Below are 24206 nucleotides of genomic sequence, written 5' to 3' on the forward strand. Positions count from 1 at the left end.
CAACAGAAACTGGAACCAACGATCATAAACAACTGTTTCTAGAAGAGTGTTTATAGTAATAAACAATATTGACACAGTACGCACCACTGCGGATAATGTCAGTCACTGATGTATTCGAATCACGCCGTTTGCATGCAATGGACTATTGTACTCATGAATATAATCATAGGTGTATGGAGCCTTCATGTGCATCAGAAGTATTATTGTACTCTCGGAGCTTCAAGATGTGTTATATATATTTTCCACATGGAGCTACCGTATATTCAATTTTCTGCTCCAGAAAATCTCCGTGCTGTCTTGCTTATTTGTTGACTCTCAACACGTTGTGGTTTCCATGTGGAGATTCTAGGCAATGCATCAATATTCTACTCATTGTATGGTCTGTGGGCGGAGCCTGATCTGTATTCCCTGACATTGGAGCCTATATACACTGTAGTCCCTGACAGTGGGGCCTATATACACTGTAGTCCCTGACAGTCTGGCCTATATGCACTGTATTCCCCCTATATACACTGTATTCCCTGACAGTGGATCCTATATACACTGTATTCCCTGACAGTGAAGCCTATATACACTGTATTCCCTGACAGTGGGGCCTATATACACTGTAGTCCCTGACAGTCTGGCCTATATGCACTGTATTCCCCCTATATACACTGTATTCCCTGACAGTGGATCCTATATACACTGTATTCCCTGACAGTGAAGCCTATATACACTGTATTCCCTGACAATGGAGCTTATATACACTTTATTCCCTGACAGTGGGGCTATATAGACTGTATTTCCCATATGGTATCTGGCCGAAGAGCGTTATTGTTTGTCCACGAACCTACTGGGGGTCAATGATATAATATCTATCACTGAATTGACAGGTTCAGACTGTTTACAGACGTCACAGGGTGTAGCGTCAAGCCATTCCTGCTGCACAGTGTTTTTGGAAACTAGCCCGCGTGTGTGAGGAATTATGTGTTAGATTTACATAAACGTTTATGTAATGTTGATGTCAATCCCAGTGTGCCTTTATATTGTTCAGTACAGTCACACAATGGTTGAGATATAACAACTGGGTATCAGTGGGTAAGTTGTTTTGTGCTGTAACAGATACAACATATGATGGCAACTATACATACAGCATTACAGTGTTGTAGTTTTGTCTGCCTACATCCTTCCTCTAGTCCACTGTTCACCTTATCCGATGGTGAAGGGGAAAATGACTATCACGTGACATGACTGAAACGTGGCAATTGCATGAAGCGGCTGATAAATCTCCGTCCAAATCCCGCCGATATCTCCCAGTAAATCCAGTGATGAAGCTGTCTACGCACCGATGTTGGTGAAGGCAGCCAGAAGATGGAAATAGTTCCTGCATACCTTTACTTCTCCTTACTTTGCTGATCACATCTTACCTGGCCAGAATACAATGCACCAGGGTGTAAGTTAGAGATTAAGAGTTCCGATATTTGTATAGATCGGCTTCAGTCATTGTGTTGTTGTGTTTAAGGGAGTTCCGTGTTTAGGAACCGACCGTCGTGTCCAAAATCACTCCTTAAATTCTCCTTTGCTACTGTTTTTATATTCTGCAATGTATTACACGGTTGTATGTTCCCTGTTAAGCAGACTTGCCGATGATAGAGAAGCAATCTGCATGACTGACTCACGACTGGTTTTCCTCATAGGCCCTAACGCTGGACACAGCGTGTCTCCTTCAACATGCTTTTGCGATTAATGTAATCAAGCTGCAGTTATTTTAGTCTGTAAGGACCCTGTACACGCATCAAAGGGATATCATCATCAATTATATCCCAACTACAACAAATAATTCCCAAAGATGTGATTTTAAGATTTCATGCACTATTTGGTTAAATTGCAATTTGTATATATGAATGCAAATAACCCATTAACCCCGAGGTTGTACGTCTCTTCATATTGCAACACTTAAAAGAATCAGAGTTCTCGTTTGTCATCAAGCATTATCAGCCAGCGTTCACTTATTTCAACTACATTTAACTACAAGCTGAGCTCGAATGTCGGTTCAGTAATATCGCTACTCATGTGGTGGTATTCACATGACAGGGACCTTCATCCTCAGGTTCATTTGCAATATCAATCACGCTAACAGTTGATATCCATATCTAGCTCCGACAATCAGATCTAAGTAATAGTGCACATAGGCACGCAGAACGAGGCTTATCCCTTGTGTGAAGCATTTATGGAGAGCCGCCTGCTGAGAGCTGTGTCCCTGGCGTATGTTAAATCTGTCATACCTGCAATGAGACAAATATGCATGCGGCGATCGAGCTTATGCATGTTTTGTTATTGAGTGTCCCAATGCATGCTAGATAAATTAATGAAGCTGAGACTAGAGAAGAATGTTCTGACTGTGAGAAGACAGCGGGATTCGAAAAAGGCCGCTATGGCATGCTGATTCTGTTAAAGGAGAGTAAGATTTGTTTATTTCGCAAGCTAATTGTGACATGAGTTTCGTAAAATCAATAAAATCAATATGGCAGATGCAAATGATAGCATTTCTTTATTAACAATATAAATTCATTTTCTGAAAGATGAGTCAGAACGTAACGCAGCAACATCGTTAACGACACATAACGTGAGCTATGTGACTCCGGTGTCCACTTACTGTAGAGCTGTACTTCAATATACACAAACTTTCGACGTTACTTCAAAATGTTACGCTCCTCGTCATGTACTCATGCTCATCAGCGGTGCTGTCTTTAAACTGACACTTAATTACCCAGCTGTGTTTATCAGTTAGTCTTGATTACAGTTCAGCACTTCTGTGCCCCGGTCTGAGAAGGTGTTATCTGATATACATTCACTGACTCTCCAGCTGCGAAACACAGTTTTATCACCACGTTGTTTCAAAAATGGTCAGAGTCTGTCAGGGATCGTCACTGAACTAACTTGTGCATTCCAACTCTTTCCTTCCCAGCATTCGTATTGCATTTAATAATTCCAACATATATTGAGTCTACTGACTGATAATTTCACTGTCAAAGTTTCCCATATAAATATAGCGAAATTAATTATACTATTGATCTGTGGCGTTGATTTGCTTGTTGCAGTAACATATGTACCCAGGTTTGTCGAACAGTGGTAATGCAGTCGCTGTACAGTGGTAATGCAGTCGCTGTACAGTGGTAATGCAGTCGCTATACAGTGGTTTTACAGACCATGCCGTCCACATCCTGCAGCCAAGATCATTACAACTTGGCGATCAATGAAACCAGAGCGTACCAAGATGATCCATGGAATGCAATCTGGCAGCGATCGTTTCTACTCCCATGTTCTACTCTATCATAACACTATCAAAGAAATCTCATGTAATCCATGAATTACTTTGTATTTCATTCGGAAGAAACAGTTTAACCTCGTGCAGATTGTTTACGTATCCTAAGAGAACATCTCGAATGAAATAACGCATGGACGACTCGCTGAAGATCATGTCCAGTCATCTGACAAAGGCAAACAGATAGTCGCTTTTCAAGTAGCGTTTGATGTCTCCAATGTGGATGATCTTTAGGGAGGGTAGCGCGATTTTCATGTGTTATCGGGGTTGTTATAACGTCGGTAGATAATCTTTGAAGTTGTAGCGTGTGGTATTATATGGCGCCTATTTGTCTCTGTTTAAATTATTATTAATACACATTATAGGGACAAGAACAAATTATTCAAGAGATAACTATGATATAGCGCGTTTGACGTTAACTGTATGTACTCAAGCACAGGTGGTCACAACATGGCCTGTTTGTGAGAGTAATTTATCAATAAACTGTTTCTATCAGTGAAGCAGAAAAGCCCTATCTATACATGCACCACTGTTCACTCAATTAGCCAGAGTCTAACCAAAACGGTCTTGTTACAACAACATTGCACTATGGCCAGGTGAGAGATGCGAGCCAGGTAATTAGCATTAGCCGCTGAAGCGTGAACTTTTGTTTAAGGGCTATAGTCTATATCTACAATGTGACACGATGTAGGATGTATGCAAGTATGTTTGCTTGTGTGTTTGTTTGCAATATTTGGTTTAAACATATTTAATTTTGAAATATTGTTCATAGGCTGGATTTATCGGCAAACAAACTAAAAGCATATATTGATGCATCTCAAGACAAAACAAAAACAAACAAATAAAACAACATTTATGCGACAAAAGTTCATGATATCAAAAATCTCTTTAAGCATACATTGTACATGAATACATAACCCATACAGCAAATATACATTTCGATCTGCAAAGAGCCAGATGAAAACTTAAGACTGATTGAATCTTCTTGAAGTGGTAATAATGTTATGTACTGATCAGGATTTAATACTATCATAATTCATAGATCTGATTAATTCGAGGTTACCAAACAGACCATCGATCATTATAAATGTTGCATCTATATTTAAAATGAAATAAATCCTTTCTTTATACAGCATGGTTGGGTCATATATAAAGATAATGAAGGGTGTCCTCGAAGGCTGCAACCCAAGTTCACGATTGGTTATCTGAAATAATTCTTAGTCTATAGCCATTTGAAACACTGCATTATAATCGGAGGCTGCAGTGAATTACTTGACAGACCCTGTTTCCAATGTTGACGTCAAACCCAGATGAATTCAAAGTATTACAATAGGATGTAATCCTAATCTTGAATTCACTTGGTGATTGTACATGTATATGTCTGAGCTCTGAGTTCTGAATTCAAGCAAAAGAATTCCAAAGCTCAATAGTACTGCTTGAAGATGATTTTTCTTGATAATAGGTATTTGTAACTCAACGCTTTATCATTCATTTAACTTTATCACGTACAGGAATTATCTGCGCAGTCCAATTTGCGCCTTTTTGAAACCAGAGGCCTAAATGCTTGTGCTCGTAATAATAAAAATATTTTTGCATTTATAACCTTGGACTAGTTCAAATATTTTCACTTAATGCCACTATTTGAGCATTTCCTGAAATTCATATTAATATCAATACCATCTGGACGTATGTCACTTTGATACAAATGTCACCAATGTCACCAGTTGAGCATTTCCTCAAATCCTCCCAAAATATTTAAATAATACCACATCAATATACATGTATCTCACTTTAATACAAATTTCACGAAACTCACTAACTGAGCATTTTGTTGAAGCAAACTATGGTTCATCTGGACTAAGTGTTATCGAAACAGTTGTATTATCTATCCCATTTGTGCAGAAACTCTCCGAGTTGTCTCTGTGAAGGATATTTTGAAACATTATCGTTTTACTGGACTAAATCTTGAAAAAAGGCATCACGTATTATTTGCTGTTAATATGCTCCTATTATCAAATTCACCCCATAAATTGCACTACAAAAGTAAGCTGGTTTCCGGAACACTGTAACTGAGAAGAAACGTCATGGAAACTAAACTTTCCAGTTGGTATCCAGGTAGTTTCCTATAGTTTCACTGTGGTTTCCATGCACCTCAAACTGCACCATTTCAGGACGGTTTCCAGTTCGTTTCATTACCCACTCCTCCAAGCGGGATCCAGTTGGTTTCCGTATTTTTCATTTACTGTTGGTTTCCACGAAAACTGAAACTGAATTTTGCACCATTTCCAGCTGGTTTCCAGTGCGATTCATTACCCACTCCTCCAAGCAGGATCCAGCTGGTTCCCATGTATGAATTTACTGAAGGTTTCAACCTGGTTACAATGTATCAGTTTATTGTAGGTTTCAACCTGGTTACAATGTATCAGTTTATTGTAGGTTTCAACCTGGTTACAATGTATCAGTTTATTGTAGGTTTCAACCTGGTTACAATGTATCAGTTTATTGTAGGTTTCAACCTGGTTACAATGTATCAGTTTATTGTAGGTTTCAACCTGGTTTCCATGTTGTAGTTCCCAACCTAGTTTCCAACCTAGTTTCCAATCTAGTTTCCAACCTAGTTTCCAGTATAGTTTCCAACCTAGTTTCCATGAACTGAAACTTGCTCATGTCGGTCCTTTACCCTTTACATATTTTATGTTACTTAGTTTAAAACAGCGCAATGGAAACCAACATGAAACTACATTTTCTGCTTTTATGTTGGTTTCCATTTAATGAGATCTTCCAATTGCAATTTCCAGATATGGAAACCAACAAGAAACCCCTGAACATAGTTTCGTTTTGGTTTCCATTTACAGAAATACCCAAATCGCGGAATCCAAAATGGAATCTAGTTGGAAACTCAGTTAGTGAGTTTCAATGAATGGAAACCAACTGGATTCCACAATTACCCACATTACGGAATGTTTCAAGGTCTCTGGAAACCAAGTCATTTTTAAATTTGTAGTGTTGCTAATACTATCAAACAATACTGTCAGAATTACAGTCTACTAATTACCCCATGATATATCTAAATCCATCTTGGATATCTCCAAGATATACGTTGCGATAAGTCTACACTATACTCTGGACGCATCTATGACTCGGACCGATACTTTCATCACCTCCCTTTGCTGGCTCAGCATTCTCACAGTAGCCAATCAGTTAATATAAGCCGCTTCCAATGTCAACAAAGATTGCGGTGGCAGCTATGGCGGATTATACGACTCATACTGACAAACTTTTAAAACAATACCTATGCAAGGACCCCTTCTACCTCTTTCAGTGTTTCCTTTGCATGAATTGTGTTGCCAAGTGTAATTGGTTAGATAATTTAAAAAGCGAAAATGAGTTTTGATTGGTACGCTCAGCCCCCCAACGTACACACCTGATTTGATAAAAAGCAGCCAAGGCAGGCAATAAAATTATAGGGACGAGCCGTAGATGTAAACAGAGTAAAAAGTGGAGATTTATCGCAACCTATAGCCTGGACATATCGAGGATGATGTAAATGTGTCCTGTTTAATAATCACAATAAACTCAGCAATGTCTTCAAATTGTCAACACAAATATACCCTGTACCCTCACCTGGCAAAGACACAAATCTAAAATACCACTTCCTAAACAATGGACAGTGCCAACCATGAACACAGGAACTTACTGGAACAGCCACAGATGTTCATCATATATATATGCATGGCCTTATACCATCGGTTTGTAATGATTATGTAACCTAGTTCTATATAGATTCATCCGTAAGGATCGCTATGTGGCTGTAATATTGCCGATGCGATGTAAACTTTTAACTCACTCACTCATCCTAAAGATGCATAGGAAGACAATTTCAGCTTCTCCGAAGAAAATATAGGCTTTGTTTGTAGAGTCAGTGAATAAAAAGAAACGCTTGAAAAATATTTGTAATGCATCCGAAATTAATAAAGCCTGAATGTTCAAGTATAGATTAAGTGATTTTCGTGCATCAAGAACATACAGTTTGGTCAAGTCGTCCGTATCACTTGGGACCTGTCTGTTTCACACAGCACGTTCCGAAAATACGATTAAGTAATCATGTAATATCTGAAAAGACAATGAACGTCATGCATGAAACATGAAGGACCGTCACTTCTACAAACTGCCGTTAATCTCTATTTTATTTTTCCATGGATCGCTATGCGCTGTTTTAAACAATGAGTGAGGGTAGTTTTACGCCGCTTTTAACTACATTCCAGCAATACCACGACGGGGAACATCAGATATGGGCTTCACGCATTGTACCCATGCGGGCACTCGAACCCCGATTGAGGAGCGAACGCTTTAACTATTAGGCTACCCCACCACCCCTTTAAACTAAGAACAACACCATCATAAACCTATCGCAAAGAGGCCCTTGCTGAAGCCTCCATGTTTGTACATAAACAGGAAGTGTTGAACTTCAGGTATCGCTGCTTACAAACCATTTATCAACATTGATCAGGGCACTTAGACAACTGCGTCTACTAAACTCAACAAATGCATGTGGACGTATATACCAGAGAGGATCCCTACGTGCTGTACCTACTGGCCTAGTGAGTTCAGCATCAGCAGCTAGGCTACAGGGAAGTACCGATTATATGTGTGCCAAAACATATTTTCGTTCCATTTTACTGAGCAGCTGGACAGTGAAATTTCCTGTCCGACTGCAGCTTTCCAGTTTCCAGAATCACTTTGGAAGGTAGAAGTAACATAACCCAGACAAGCAGTCGGACAGTCGAGCTGTGATATAATCTGATCGACACATGTTCTCACTTCATATTAGTGTGTGTAAGCCTCAGGTTTCTTGCAGATATACGTCATTGTCAGATAAATATTTCAACAGAATCATTTCATTTATGAGAAAAACTTCTTTTTCCATGTAGCGATGATGAAGGCTTTTGGATCAGCAGGCGTACTTCAAGGTTTCAATCATGATTTAGGCTTTATTTTCGGCCCATTAAATGTTTTTAAGGTTTTCATTTTAGAAAGCTCTAAGCAGGCATGTTTCAAAAGCTTTCAAGTTTGAGACAGTCTGTTTGAGATATTTCCGGCTAACCCCCAATCCATTATAGATGTGTTTACCTGGAGCTGTGACTTGAAAACCATACATCTAGTATCAGGAACCTCTGCTTGTCCGCCTCAACAGCCTCGCAGTTCTAGAGGGAATAAAAATAAATTACTCTAAACCAATCGCTTTTAAATCTGGCTTATCTCCATATGTGCTTATAAAACTACCCCTGCCATATGTACTTCTGCAGACAGAGTATATCTGCAAGATGCACGCCACAACAACATGCTGGATGCAGCAGCGGAAAGCAGGTGCCAAGAACGGCGAGGATGAAACAACATACTCAGACATTGTGAGGTTTGCTAGGCGTAAATATAATAAATGGACATGAATTAAGTATGTACATCTGGACAAAACACATGTGAATATTGGAACATCCTGGATAATGTGGAAACGATTAGACATATCATATCTGTGAATGAACTGTAAACTTTGCTTGTGTTTGGTGACGTATTCATGTCGTAGGTATAGGTGTCTAGTGGTATACACAACTCGCAGGTACAAGGGTCTAGTGATGTACACAGCTCTCAGGTACAATTGTCTTGTGATGTACACAACTCGCACGTACAGATGTCTAGTAATGTGTATAAATCGCAGGTTTTGGTGTCTTGCCATGTATACACCTCGTAGGTGCAGGTGCCAAGTGACGTATGCAAATCGCCGGTACTGGTGTCTAGTAATGCATACAACTCTCAGGTACAGCTGTCTAGTGTTGTATAAAGCTCGCAGGTACAGGCCTCTAATGAAGTATACAGCTCGCAGGTACACGCCTCTAACTCGCAGAGACACATGTCTAATGATGCCTACAGGTAGTTGCTAAGGATGTCTAGTGATCCACACAGCACGCGGGCACAGGTCTATCATCAAAAACTAGTTGTTACGTTGAATTTACTAACACGTGTGGCCATTTGATGAGAGCCCATAGTAATTAATCCTGTAGGTACAGGGCTTGAGAGAACTCGGTCTTGTTGAACGTGTGTGACTAAAGAAATTATTTAGATGTCTGTAGTTGTTTGTTCGTGGCATTTTCAGTTTAATGGTGAACAGCTGTTACCTGGAAGACGGGATGTGCCACGTCATCAGATATGAAAATAGTATGTACATAGTGAGATACCAGTAGTTCGAGACAGTAAATAGTATGTACATGGTGAGATACCAGTAGTTCTAGACAGTAAATAGTATGTACATAGTGAGATACCAGTAGTTCTAGACAGTAAATAGTTTGTACATAGTGAGATACCAGTAGTTCTAGACAGTAAATAGTATGTACATAGTGAGATACCAGTAGTTCTAGACAGTAAATAGCATGTACATAGTGAGATACCAGTAGTTCTAAACAGTAAATAGTATGTACATAGTGAGATACCAGTAGTTCTAGACAGTAAATAATATGTACATAGTGAGATACCAGTAGTTCTAGACAGTAAGTAGTATGTACATAGTGAGATACCAGTAGTTCTAGACAGTAAGTAGTATGTACATAGTGAGATACCAGTAGTTCTAGACAGTAAATAATATCTATATAGTGAGATACCAGTAGTTCTAGACAGTAAATAATATCTACATAGTGAGATACCAGTAGTTCTAGACAGTAATTAGTATGTACATAGTGGGATACCAGTAGTTCTAGACAGTACATAATATCTACATAGTGAGATACCAGTAGTTCTAGACAGTAAGTAGTATGTACATAGTGAGATACCAGTAGTTCTAGACAGTAAGTAGTATGTACATAGTGACATACCAGTAGTTCTAGACAGTAAATAATATCTACATAGTGAGATACCAGTAGTTCTAGACAGTAAATAATATCTACATAGTGAGATACCAGTAGTTCTAGACAGTAAATAGTATGTACATAGTGAGATACCAGTAGTTCTAGACAATAAATAATATCTACATAGTGAGATACCTGTAGTTGTAGACAGTAAGTGGTATGTACATAGTGAGATACCAGTAGTTCTAGACAGTAAATAGAATGTACATAGTGACATACCAGTAGTTCCAGACAGTAAATAATATCTATATAGTGAGATACCAGTAGTTCTAGACAGTAAATAATATCTACATGGTGAGATACCAGTAGTTCTAGACAGTAAATAGTATGTACATAGTGAGATACCAGTAGTTCTAGACAGTAAATAATATTTACATAGTGAGATACCAGTACTTCTAGACAGTAAATAGTATGTACATAGTGAGATACCAGTAGTTCTAGACAGTAAATAATATCTACATAGTGAGATACCAGTAGTTCTAGACAGTAAGTAGTATGTACATAGTGCGATACCAGTAGTTCTAGACAGTAAATAATATCTACATAGTGAGATACCAGTAGTTCTAGACAGTAAATAGTATGTACATAGTGAGATATCAGTACTAGTAGTTCTAGACAGTAAATAGTATGTTCATAGTGAGATACCAGTAGTTCTAGACAGTTCAGTGTCAACCCTGTTTCTGTCACATACGATCTACAAATACAAACAAATTAGATTGTTGTCGAAATACTCTTGAGTAAATAAGCTAATTATATTTCGCACACACGCCAATGCATATATATATTCATTGAATAAATTACGACAGAATGTAGCCATGCATGATTAAGTTTCATAATGTAATATGAACGCATTACGTACCTGACGTGATATATGTGTAATAGCTTTCTAATTCAATACTTATTGCATATTCTTGTTCTGATATCCCTGTGGCAAGCAGAAGAAGTCGGATAGTAATAATTATGTATTTATTGATGGAGTAATATTGGATAGAACACACGTATACATTCAGTGAGATTTTGCTGTCTTGTATTTGAGGTTTTGTCCGAGAATTATCGTGCTTTAGGTTGTGGATATTCTATCATAGCTGTTGCACAGAATATTTTCGCCGAAGCAGCTTACCTCTATCTGTAGGTGATGTATTCTGCTGGGAAATAGCTCCACAGATATATTGTTTTTGGAAACATAAATACTACTAGCGAGCTTCTCCACAGATGTATGCACAGACTGTTTGTTACAGGATCCCCTTTTGGACTGATGCTACATGAACGGCAGGGCATGGTTATATCTAGTGTCATCACTGATTTCCATATAATGTGCACTCCTGCTTCACGTTTTATATCCTTTGGAGGCTGTTTGACAAATAATCCATCCTGAGCACAAGTGGCTTTCTACATGCCGTCCCAGTCAGAGGGGTTGTAGGTAGGTAGGTGGCTACACGAACGGTAGTCCTGGAACAGGAAATAAGGTTGTAGGTTCCTTTTACTCAGACTAACCTTCACCAACAAATCTGACGGACGCTCTAAAACGTTTCGAAGAGTGCTTGTGTTTGGTCCTGGACTGGCTGATATTTGTTGACTGTACAGTTACTGATAAAACTAATTGATTGTGTGTCTAGGTTATATTGAAGAAATGTGTTTTGGTGATTAGAAATGTGGCAAGCATACACGTGAAGACATCCTGTCCTATACATGGCAAAAGAAAAGTGAACAATCGAGAACAATTCGATGACATCCGTGCAAGACGCCAAGCCCGATAGTCACAACATCTACGTAGACGTCTCCAAGAGACTTGTGGTGTGAGCATGTGAGCGAAGACGAGTTCTTCTTACCCCGATGAGTCACGTGTCCTTGATAACGGCACGACAGGCGCACAAGTGGATGCCACATCGGGCCATGTGTTCTGAAGGGAATCGATCATGTTTGGGGTCGGGGTGTTTTCATCTGAGGTGGGGCAATAACTACAGCAAGGTAGACAATGAATGTGACTGAGGGAAACGTGAATGCAGTGAGAATATTGTATGTATGTTAAAGGAATAATGTAGGGACTTTCAATCACGTTGACAGCATATCCGGGCGAACGTACAGCGCCATCTCCATGTCAAGGGGAAGTAACGTGTTTTTTTCTGTTACGAGTGTGTATTTTCTGTATATTTTTGTTATTAATTAAATAATAATTATGAAGGGTCACATTTCGTTTTAATAGATGGACAACACTTTTCCGTTTTCCGGAATTTATCTTCTCAAAGTGTTCTATGTGTTTACTTCCGGGAGACTTATTCGAGGCATTCTACAATGCTGACGATGTCCGTATGTGCCCGAACTTTCGGGAAACAACTTAGTATATGAAAAGGCTGGTTGTCGTGTTGAGGGCAACACTCATTCATATTTACTGGAGTTACATCGCCAACGTTTGATGATCAAAACCCGTCAACGCCTGAATCTACATTATCTGCTGTCAGACCGATCGCTGTGTTTACATTCTGCATAGTTGATTCTCTCTCACACCAAGACTTTGGTGAGTTTGCTACTAAATATATTTTGTGAGCCATTGCCTTAGATTTTGTCTCATTTGTACTGAATTTGTAATCAGCATTGTGAAATTGACTTGTGACCTTGTATACCTTGCTCTCGTTGCATATTATACATAATTTGAACATTTATGACGTGTCTTTGGTCTGTTTTGCTGGTTCACAAGGGGATTTCTTACATCGTTTGTCACGGTAAATTCTTAACCGTAACATTTCACTCTGCACAGTGAGTAGGTTAATACAAATATTACAATAATCTACATGTTACAGTGTACAAGGATTAAAGATACTATATGTCGCTCTTTGCGATATGAAATTGTCTAATTGCAGATTAACCCACCGCTGTAAACTATGATCTAAAACCTGCCAAAGATCATTAAGCTAATTTAGATGTAGGTTAACTTACACACCCGAGATCCAAACTTAATACATTTATCTGCATTTACGGCACGGACTATATCCACAGCTGGTGCCACGTCATGTGTTGTGTACTGGCAGCTGGCAGCTGTTGCACAAGTCTGTCACCAATGCTTCGGTCAAACCATATGACACAATTCTGTCGCAGCACCACTGAAGATCACAATAACAACTTAGGCAACACTTTGATCAGCAAATGCTATCACCTTTGGTAGCCAGAACAGGTATAACATACGGATGATAGACAGTCACGAATCATTCTCAATGTGTCTAATAAACTAGTGTTGTATATTAACTCTGGTAAGAGAAATAACTGTCAAATATTTTGACTTATTATACAATGGATAGGGTTCTTGGCAGGATAAAGCCAACGGATATTTTCGGTATCCGTTGGGGTCATATACCGATATCGATGCAAATTAGAGAGGTCACATGCAAATTTTAGGGACTACTTCACGCTGTAAACAAACATGGCGTGAAGTGTCGGCTGTTGTGTCCGGATTGACGGCCGAGGCTACCTTAGACTATGTGTTATGACTATACATACTGTGTATATCGTCTAGATGCCCACTGGTGTTTGGAACACGTATCGTAAGTGGCATACCATTTTTTTGTGTGTAAGTCGTTTATAGTATTGCCATAATTTGGAATTATGAACTTCTATGAATGACTGTAACATATTTTTAAACCTAACTGCGTATTCCCTTGTATACCAGTTATGTAAAATCACTCTGTGGCTGACTGACGCACTCATTGTTTGTTTTCTCTTGTGTAGTTGTGTGGTTGCTGGTGCACACTGGTATGTCTGCCAAGCCAGATTCGACGATCTTTCTTTTAATACAAATAACAAAACCGATAATATTATACTTTCTGAAAACACATTGTGGTTATTCTGCAATGACCTGTAGCAACAGCAGTCTGTTGGAAGGGCTGTAACATTTATTTCACTCAGGAACGGAACAAAAAAGGAAGTTGAAGTTATGTATTCACTACCTCATTCGTCCACAGATATACACCTCCTACACCACCTAAAAGTTACACCTCCTACACCACCTACAACTCCTTCAACGCCTACACCTCCTACACCACCTAAAAGTTACACCTCCTACACCACCTACAACTCCTTCAACGCCTACACCTCCTACACCACCTACACCACCTACACCACCTACAACTCCTACACCTCCTACACCTCCTACACCACCTACACCTCCTACACCACCTACAACTCCTACACCTCCTACAACTCCTTCAACGCCTTCACCTCCTACACCTCCTACACCTCCTACACCACCTACACCACCTACACCTCCTACACCACCTACACCACCTACACCACCTACACCACCTACACCTCCTACACCACCTACACCACCTACACCACCTACAACTCCTACAACGCCTACACCTCCTACACCACCTACACCTCCTACACCACCTACACCTCCTACACCACCTACACCTCCTACACCACCTACAACTCCTACAACGCCTACACCTCCTACACCACCTACACCACCTACACCACCTACACCTCCTACACCACCTACACCTCCTACACCACCTACAACTCCTACACCACCTACACCTCCTACACCTCCTACACCACCTACACCACCTACACCACCTACACCTCCTACACCTCCTACACCTCCTACACCTCCTACACCTCCTACACCTCCTACACCTCCTACACCTCCTACAACTCCAACACCTCCTACACCACCTACACCTCCTACACCTCCTACACCCCCTACACCTCCTACACCACCTACACCACCTACACCACCTACACCTCCAACACCTCCTACACCACCTACACCACCTACAACTCCTACACCACCTACACCACCTACACCACCTACACCACCTACACCTCCTACACCTCCTACACCACCTACACCTCCTACACCTCATACACCTCCAACACCTCCTACACCACCTACAACTCCTACAACTCCTACACCTCCTACACCTCATACACCTCATACACCACCTACACCTCATACACCTCCTACACCTCCTACACCTCCAACACCTCCTACACCTCCTACACCACCTACACCTCCTACACCTCCTACACCACCTACACCTCATACACCTCCTACAACTCCTACACCTCATACACCTCATACACCTCCTACACCACCTACACCTCATACACCCCCTACACCTCCTACACCACCTACACCACCTACACCACCTACACCTCCAACACCTCCTACACCACCTACACCACCTACAACTCCTACACCACCTACACCACCTACACCACCTACACCACCTACACCTCCTACACCTCCTACACCACCTACACCTCCTACACCTCATACACCTCCAACACCTCCTACACCACCTACAACTCCTACAACTCCTACACCTCCTACACCTCATACACCTCATACACCACCTACACCTCATACACCTCCTACACCTCCTACACCTCCAACACCTCCTACACCTCCTACACCACCTACACCTCCTACACCTCCTACACCACCTACACCTCATACACCTCCTACAACTCCTACACCTCCTACACCTCATACACCTCCTACACCACCTACACCTCCTACACCTCCTACACCTCCTACACCACCTACACCTCCAACACCTCCTACACCTCCAACACCTCCTACACCTCCTACACCACCTACACCTCCTACACCTCCAACACCTCCTACACCACCTACACCTCATACACCTCCTACACCTCCTACACCACCTACACCTCCAACACCTCCTACACCTCCTACACCACCTACACCTCCTACACCTCCTACACCACCTACACCTCCTACACCTCCAACACCTCCTACACCACCTACACCTCATACACCTCCTACACCTCCTACACCACCTACACCTCCTACACCACCTACACCTCATACACCTCCAACACCTCCTACACCACCTACACCACCTACAACTCCTACACCTCCTACACCACCTACAACTCCTACACCACCTACACGTTTTCACCGTACCTTTAGGCCAGTAATGAAGATTTCCTGCAGTCGTACAAAAATATGTCTAACCAGCACGAACGTGAATCATTGTACGACTTGTTATAAGATATATTAACAAAACGGTGGAGATTTTCCATTTTGGGGTGACGTTATCTGGGAACCAAGTAGTGTGATTGTATATGGGTTTAGACAATGACTATTCCGTTTTCAACGTGTTAGTGTATTTCATGTACACCTGCTTATTTCGTGAGTGAGCGTTTTTTCCTGATGTGCACCGGAATATGGTTGGGTAACATTCGCATTTTAACATGAAACGTGTCAGTGTGTTGTACATTTCAGTGATAAATGTCAGACTGAAAGTTGTTCTATTGTTGTATATTTAATTAAACGTTCTTTGACATGCAGCCTCTGTGACGTCAAGACCGACTACGTACAGCTGGTATGTTGTAAGGACGAGGAGTGTCGTGAATTTATACACAGGTTTTCAAAGCCGCACTGTCAGCAACTACCGAATCAGTCACGGTATCAACAGACAAATACAGTTGTTGACAAAGGTAGAGTAAGACAGACAACAGGCGACGAATACCGTTGTATCAGAACCACTGTGTTACCTCAAAGTAACTCGATATGAGTTTCTCAGAGCTGCAGGTTTTCGTGTGAATGGACAGATGATTCGTATTGGGCATGCCCAACGTCCACGTGATATCCACAGACCGTCATATTACTGCCAGTCTAAGTACACATAGTCTCAGCATCATTCGTTACACTCTTCTACTAAGCCTAACAAAAACTAGTAGGAGATCGCGTCAGGTAACGTTTGAGACTGGTCAATCAGAACACAGCTTATCAAGTCGAGAAAGTGAACATTCGCACATACTTTTTTAACTTTAACCTCGAAATGACTTGTATCCGATTCTGAATGCAATATTCCGTACGACCGATTCCAGGTGATGCGCACGCTACGACACTGTCACCAGTGAGTAAACAGTCGCTGACAATAGCGTGTTTGTCAGTATTCAGGGATGTCAGCTTGCGGATTTATTGGCTAATGGTAAGCGTGTCATCAGGACACTGCGAACATACTGCAGGTCAAATATTTGTTATACTCAGTAGAGGAGTGTAACGCAAAGTACTGAGACTACGTTTACTAACACTGTATTTACTGCAAGACGACGTTGGAGTCAGGAACGGACAACTGGAACAATCGTAGTTGGGCAAACCTTATCTTTACGTATAAATCAATGTATACCTTGAAATTCCTTAACTGGCGCAACAGAGTGTGACGAAGAAATGAACGTTTTCATGCCGTTAATAATACAACCATCGTTCTTGCTAGTGCCTAGAAATGGTGTGGGGTGGTATCACTGTGATTGTCAGAACACCTGTACGTGTTATTCACTGACAAGTCACTGGGCACTACTTCCGTGAGGGGACATGCATCCCGAGGGCACAAGAAAGAGCATCCCTGAGCAACGAAGGAAGTCCATTTGGAGGTGAGGAGGCTATCACTCAGTCAAGACCTGTCATCCATGGAAGATATCAGGGACACCCGTGGACGGCGTGTACGTCAGTCTCGATGAACATGCCCTCCTGTAATAATTGTTTCCGCGATACAAATCAGTTTGGTAAATGACGAGATGCCCGTGTGACACTGTTAAACTATATATTTCATTAAAGGTGGAAACACCAATAGTCGTGTTACGTTTTTATCGAATAACCGCTAACTTTTTCACGGCATAAAATAATCAACCTTTAGTTTTAAGACACGAAAATCAATATGTCCATTTACAATATTTCCCCAACTGAAAATCAAACAAAAATATGAATGTTTTCGTCAGAACAACAGATAAAAGACAGGCTGCTTGATAGTAAAGCTGCACACATGGCTCACACTGGCTATGCAGAATACAAAACTGTTGCACCGTATGGTTTAATTCTCAGTAGTCGGATTGTCCCTGTGGGTATCATGATCAACGTGAAAGCATTTTCAGCTTAAGAAACAAAGATTCATTAACTAACACAATTTGAATGCATTCAGTTTATTGGTATGAAATTTTCCATTTGGACGCATCTCAACGCAGTACATCACTACGGGATTAAAACGAAAATTCTGTTTTGAAAACTGAAGAATCCCGATACGTAACTTTGAAGCTACAACGCACCATTGTAGTGAACTGTCTTGTTGAACTAAAAACGGCGAACGTTTTTTGTGTGAATTGATTCATGCTGGACAAAATGAAAATTATGGACACTAGTCAGGCATAGTGGACTCGACATATGCAGACATGTTTCTATGTGTGTCAACTACATTTCCGTCCTGAGAATAACTCTATCCAGTGTACGGATATTAGAGTAAATGCCATCTTCATTATAGGGTGTCGAGGAAATCATAAGATTCTATGAAGAAATTATATAGTTGTAACTACAACACATGTTAAGTTATGTGTCAGTCCGGTACTCTATTGAACCTGCTCCCAGATATCCAAACAGAACGGTGCAGCCGTGGTCGCAATGAATGACCATTGATACGATTGTTATCCATTATCTCTCCTTCAGGAACCACAAGGGTTACACAATAGGAACACGACTTAGCATCTACGCTGAAGAAATCAAATGGATTCAGAAACCTTTGTTAATGGATGCGTCTACGAAAATGGTCTTCTACAGTAGCGACTAACGTTTTTCATACTGTTTAAGAACTTTTGGTAAAACCAGAAACAGCAGAATTTGACCGCATGCTGCTAAATTCTAAATTTGCAAGCAAGGTAACAGATACGTCAAATACATATTATGTTTCCGAAGTGTATGCCAACAAGTAGACAAGACAATTTCGCTAAAGCTCGTGACAAGCCAAACTTATTTCATGAGGGACATAAACGTGATATGAAAGGGGAAGCTCGTTTAATATCCTATAAGTTAGTGATACCTAATACAGTTATGTTATTTGAGGCCTCGCAGTGGAACAACTGCAAGGACTGCCGGAATATGGAAGACGGCTATCTGGAAGAGAACGCGTGTTCTAGCATGGCGCACTAAGTTGTCTCACTCAGAAGTAACATTTACAAAATGGTATTCTCTATTTGTTGGCATACACTTTGGAAACACTCATAACCTCTTTAAGTTGTGGTCTCAACTGATGGCTGTTTACCAAATTGTGAGGCGTATTTGAATAACTAACGGAGGTTGTTATTGTCAACACTGGGGAAGTCACCTGTGACTACATGACCATACTCCAGCACTACGATAAGCCTTTGCAGAAGCAATGGGTGTTTGCCAAATTCACGTCTTCAATAACCTTCGTGTGTTTGACAGCATAAATGAAATGGTGTTGTGAAAAACAAAATGTTTGGGGTATTTTTGGTGAAATCTGAAATATCGTGGGACGTTTAGGGAAAATGGCTTTTGTCTGAGAATGCTACTTAATTTAACGTATCTGTTAGCTCGTGACAAACCAAAATTATTTCACGAGGGACATAAACTTGATATGAAAGGGGAACGACTTTTGAATCCTATTTATTATCCACGTTCTTAAAAAATATTATATCGTTAACATAAGGAAATATTTTGACTTCCTATATAGAACCATGTAACGCGAATTAATACAACATAGTGGTGATTGGAATGTCAACCGCTTTACTCCAGGAAAACGTACGCTGCTTAGAGGCAATGTATTTCCTAAACGGCGCCTAATCACAAGAAAATAAACAAATTAAGACAAAATTAAGTCGTATTCAAAATTTAATTCTTTTCGGTTGGGGATTTGTTTTCAAAAGCAAGAATGTAATTCATCAAAACACTTGTGAAGTGTAAATATTTTGAACTTGACTACGTGACCTAAATCTTGCCTGAAACGTCAGTCGGCCTTCACTGTCGGGCTAGTCGTTAGGTTGAGAAGTGTTCACAAAGAAGAAGATTATAGGGAGCATTTAATTAGGAGCGGAAAATTCAACAGAAAACATGAATGTGAATAACAAGAAACTGTATGCGTCAAACAGTTGAGCTTAATCTTCTTCATCGGTGGACGAGTTACTGTAAATAATTCGGCGACGCTTTGCGCAGGATGCCAGTGACGCCTTCTCATCTCGGCTTGGAATTCCCAACTTGCTGAGATTCGATGTTTATGTTGAAGACTCCACCGAAACTTGGGTCTGAAAACTCAGCCTACAACCTCGAACGAAGACGATTTCAAGCCTATTGTGTTCAGATTCCCGGAAATGCTTTTGACCCCTACATAAGAAACCACAGGCATGGCATTGACAATATGTTTGTGCGGGAGGACGGAAAGGGATGCGGCTGAGAGTGGCAGTGATAGAGAAACAAGAGCGCCGCTCGTCTTTTGATGTTGTGTGTTACTGTGCAGTCCTGACAACATACACGCAGAAGGTATTCAATTTCTTGATTATATTCACAACTCTTCCAACCAATTGTCCGTCAATTTTGACGAAATCAATAACTTTTACTGGCGACGCTACATTTGTTTACACTCATGAGAGGCCTACTAGACGTATTTGTTTACTTATTTTTATAGATGGTTTTATTTTCGTTTTTATTACAGAAACTTGAGTTATTATAGAATTGAAAATAATGCGAGCAACCACCCTAAAAGAAATATAGTTTATGAAACACCGTTACGAAGTACCACGTGGGTAATAATGTTTGATATAAAAGGTTGGTAAGCATGATATCTCCAGCACAGTCACATATGAGATTAATGAGTTATTTGAGAAAGAAATCTAGCACAAACTACGCCTAAGCAACATTTTCATTTTACTTGACTCTAGTAACATTCCCGTTCCTCAGACATGTAGACTTACACCATCCCCAACCCCCAACCCCCTCCATATATAACACTCAGTGCCTGTTGAGCTCCGGGGCATGTGACCTGTCTGTGGAATATCCTATTCAGATTAGATGAATATTTCAAATAAATCAGGGTACTTGGTTAATACCTGCAACTGTTGTTCAGAATCACTGTGACAAGTACCCCTTTACTTGTCTGCATACACTGGCAGTATTCACCTGTAACACTTTGAGGATGGTCAGAGCTGTTGAAGGCTGTAGTAGTACAACTACACATTGTTGCGATTTACCATGTTACTTGGCAACGTACATAGACAAACCATCAACTTGATCTTTTTGTACTTTACATCTCTCTACTACTGAACAAAAGAAAATATACACTGTAAACTCGTGACTAAAAATGGCATAATTCTTATCAAAATACTACCTTGCTGAAAATAGACAAGGATACTCAGTCAAAGTAAATTCGAGATGACAACCAGTTGTTAGACATACAAGATTGTATACTTTGGTCCGACAGTTTATATCACAATTACCAAAACGATGTCAGTGATTTCCATGTCCAACACTTCAAAATGCCGGTCAGAGGAACTATTCACATAACTGTAAAACGAAAAAGGAATTGTCATGCCACAGAAAAGTATTTGATACTGGTGATTGGCGACATAATACGCGGAATGTTGACATCACATCAGTGGACGGGTAATGGGACATTAGGGTGACGATTCCACCAGAACAAGAGGACTTCATAGTACTGTTGATCGTTCTAGGTATAGAAGCATCACAGTACTTCCATACTCGTTCACCCTACTGTATGTACAAGCGTCATGTGTTCTTCCCAACAGGAATTGATGAAAACTAGATGAATACATCTGTTGACAGCTTCTCTACAGTTTTATCTCCTTCAGTAACAGACCTATGGCTTCCAAAGGGCACAGTGTGTAGCTTAATTACATAGAATCCCACTATGTCGCCTACCACGCTGATCAAACATTGAAATACGTGTAACTATGACTATCTGTCGATGAAGTACATGTAGGTCAAGTCTAAACGTATTGAATTCAATCATATAATTTAACAGTTTAATGCAAACTGACAAACCTCATGAAAGCGACCTACATTGAATGATCAACTGGTCCCTAGCACTCCACCTCGGCTGGACATCAGTTGCCTCTCAATTACACCATAACAAGACGTCGTGAATCGTGACTGACTACTGAATTGTGGGACATATCGTACAGGACATATAGAAGATATCATTATCGAGACGACACAGCCCATACACCACAGAGAACTCTACTGATGAATGTGAGCTCTGCACTGGTTAACCGTCTTTAGTTACCGCTTGTATGCTGCATACCAGATGCGCTGTCAGTTAAAGGTTATACCGATCGGTTCAGCGCACTCAATGAGTTTTTGAACGGAAGACAGCCTGGAAAAAAATGTTTACTCACCTGAACATAGAAATAAATGATACCAGTGAAAACAACTCATATTTCATGTTTAGGCCTACATAGTAATGATTAGAATTGCCGAATCCTATCTCCAAGACAGTTCGACAATAGAAAAGAATCCGTTCCCCGAAATGTTTCACTTCTGTAAATGTTAAATTTTAAAATTTGAAGAAACATCAACAATTACCTTCATCCAATGAGAATATATTTCTTCGTTTGTAGTAATTATATAACGTATTGCAGTAACTTACGTTACTTTTGGCTGACATGACGCACCAGGATTGCCGGTTAGAGTGTACTTCTAAGTCTCTATGGATGCTGTGGACACATTGTGCCACATTTTCTTAAAGAGAAGAGAAATGGGTTGAATGTCGCCAGAGTGGGCGAAGTCAGTGCGTTATGTTGGCTTCGGAAAATGCAAAAACTGAAAAAGAGGAAACACAAACCCGTTCTTCCCCACTGCATCGGGTAAGTCAGTATGAAAACTGAGGAATCTTAATCAAAGCTATCAACTGTCGACGACTCTGAACACCAGATTTGTCCATTCTTGGCTCCAGAGCTCCAATAATATCTGGGAAGGAGCGGTAAATCATTGCACAAGCATATGTACCACTACAACTGTGTCTCAAAGATCAAGCATAATCTTGATGAAATCAAGGGCGCACGTTTTTCATGACAAGCACAATTCGTGCCATGTTGATTCTGCAAAGCTTAAGGAATGTATTTGACACCTTAAAAAATAAACTAGCTGGGCTCTGTCAAAACATCTCATTGTACAACTTTATAACCGCAGTCGCACATGAAACAAAACGTAAGTAAGGACTTGATGAACGGCGCTTCTGTTCCAAAACGTGGTGATCGCCATTTCTGTTGAACATCGATCTTCGGAGATTTAGGAAAACGACCCAAGAATCAAAGATAATATGATTACTTTCTCCGCGAAAACTATGTGTGAAATGCTAGACATCATCACTGATGACGTCATTGAATATTTTTGCGGTGAGAAATATAGGCTAGAAGCATTTGTCCCCTGAACACGCATTGGGCTGGACTGGTTGATCTGCTTCTATAAGCGTGTGACGAGGAATTACTGCTGTGATTGTCCCATTCTAAACAAGGCTATGAGGTTGAATGCAATCAATAGGTACATCGATGACCTGATACCCTTCAGGAATCTTTAATATCTGATATCCTTTTACTGATTTACCCAAAAGAGGTGGGGAAAAGAGAGCAGTACTGCGAACATGTTTTGTTTTGTTTTGTTTTTGTTGTTTGTTTTTTGTTTGTTGTTGTTTTTGGTTTTTATAAATAAGCATACGGCATATGCTGCAAATGTTGTGTGATAAATACAACAACTTTCAATGCCCTTGTGATGCTTTCAAGAGATTTTATAGTAGACATACAGATGCTGCTTCCAGGTATGATGCCCCAGACAATCCCTACTACCTGGTCGACAGTTGACTAAGTGTTTGTAAACGGTGCTACTGGTGGTGGGAGTTTATCTACTGACCAACATCTTCTATCACTTCTGTTAGATCGTGGATCATTAACTCGTGGTCTTGAGGTACTTGTAATTCTGCAGTTGATTTTTTGTGGCTTAGGAAACTCTTCTGTCACCTATATTCAACCTTCCAACTGTGATGTTTCCCTCTTTGTGTTGCGTTGTTTCAGTAGGTTTTGCCTGTGTAGTCTGCATTTCCAGTGTGCGAAATTTACGCTAGTCTTGTGGACTGGCTACTAAAGATTCGTCTAGACCACCAAAGTTTGCAGTGCTCCTGGTGGCCAGTTAACTTTCTATTGATAATTTAGTATATCTTCAAATGTTATTTTGAATTTTG

At 40.4% G+C, this 24206-nt stretch overlaps 2 protein-coding genes across 2 annotated transcripts in view; one reads left to right on the forward strand and one right to left on the reverse strand.

Annotated features, from left to right (window-relative positions):
• LOC137277261 (uncharacterized) overlaps window positions 1-12087 on the reverse strand; it is a 46462-nt gene extending 34375 nt beyond the window's left edge. The window contains exons 1-4 of the mRNA XM_067808920.1: window positions 12030-12087; window positions 10350-10721; window positions 10000-10067; window positions 8438-8511 (exon numbers count right to left, since the gene is read on the reverse strand). Of these exons, the coding sequence (XP_067665021.1) occupies window positions 8438-8511; window positions 10000-10067; window positions 10350-10721; window positions 12030-12087 (572 nt within the window). The remainder of the gene's footprint in view (window positions 1-8437; window positions 8512-9999; window positions 10068-10349; window positions 10722-12029) is intronic.
• A 2038-nt stretch (window positions 12088-14125) lies between these two features.
• Window positions 14126-16138, forward strand: LOC137277262 (uncharacterized). The gene has a single exon (XM_067808922.1). The coding sequence runs from the start codon at window positions 14126-14128 to the stop codon at window positions 16136-16138; it is 2013 nt and encodes a 670-aa protein (XP_067665023.1).
• The last annotated feature ends 8068 nt before the right edge of the window (window positions 16139-24206 follow it).

This window comes from Haliotis asinina, chromosome 3 (genome assembly GCF_037392515.1).
Source record: "Haliotis asinina isolate JCU_RB_2024 chromosome 3, JCU_Hal_asi_v2, whole genome shotgun sequence".
NCBI lineage: Eukaryota > Metazoa > Mollusca > Gastropoda > Lepetellida > Haliotidae > Haliotis > Haliotis asinina.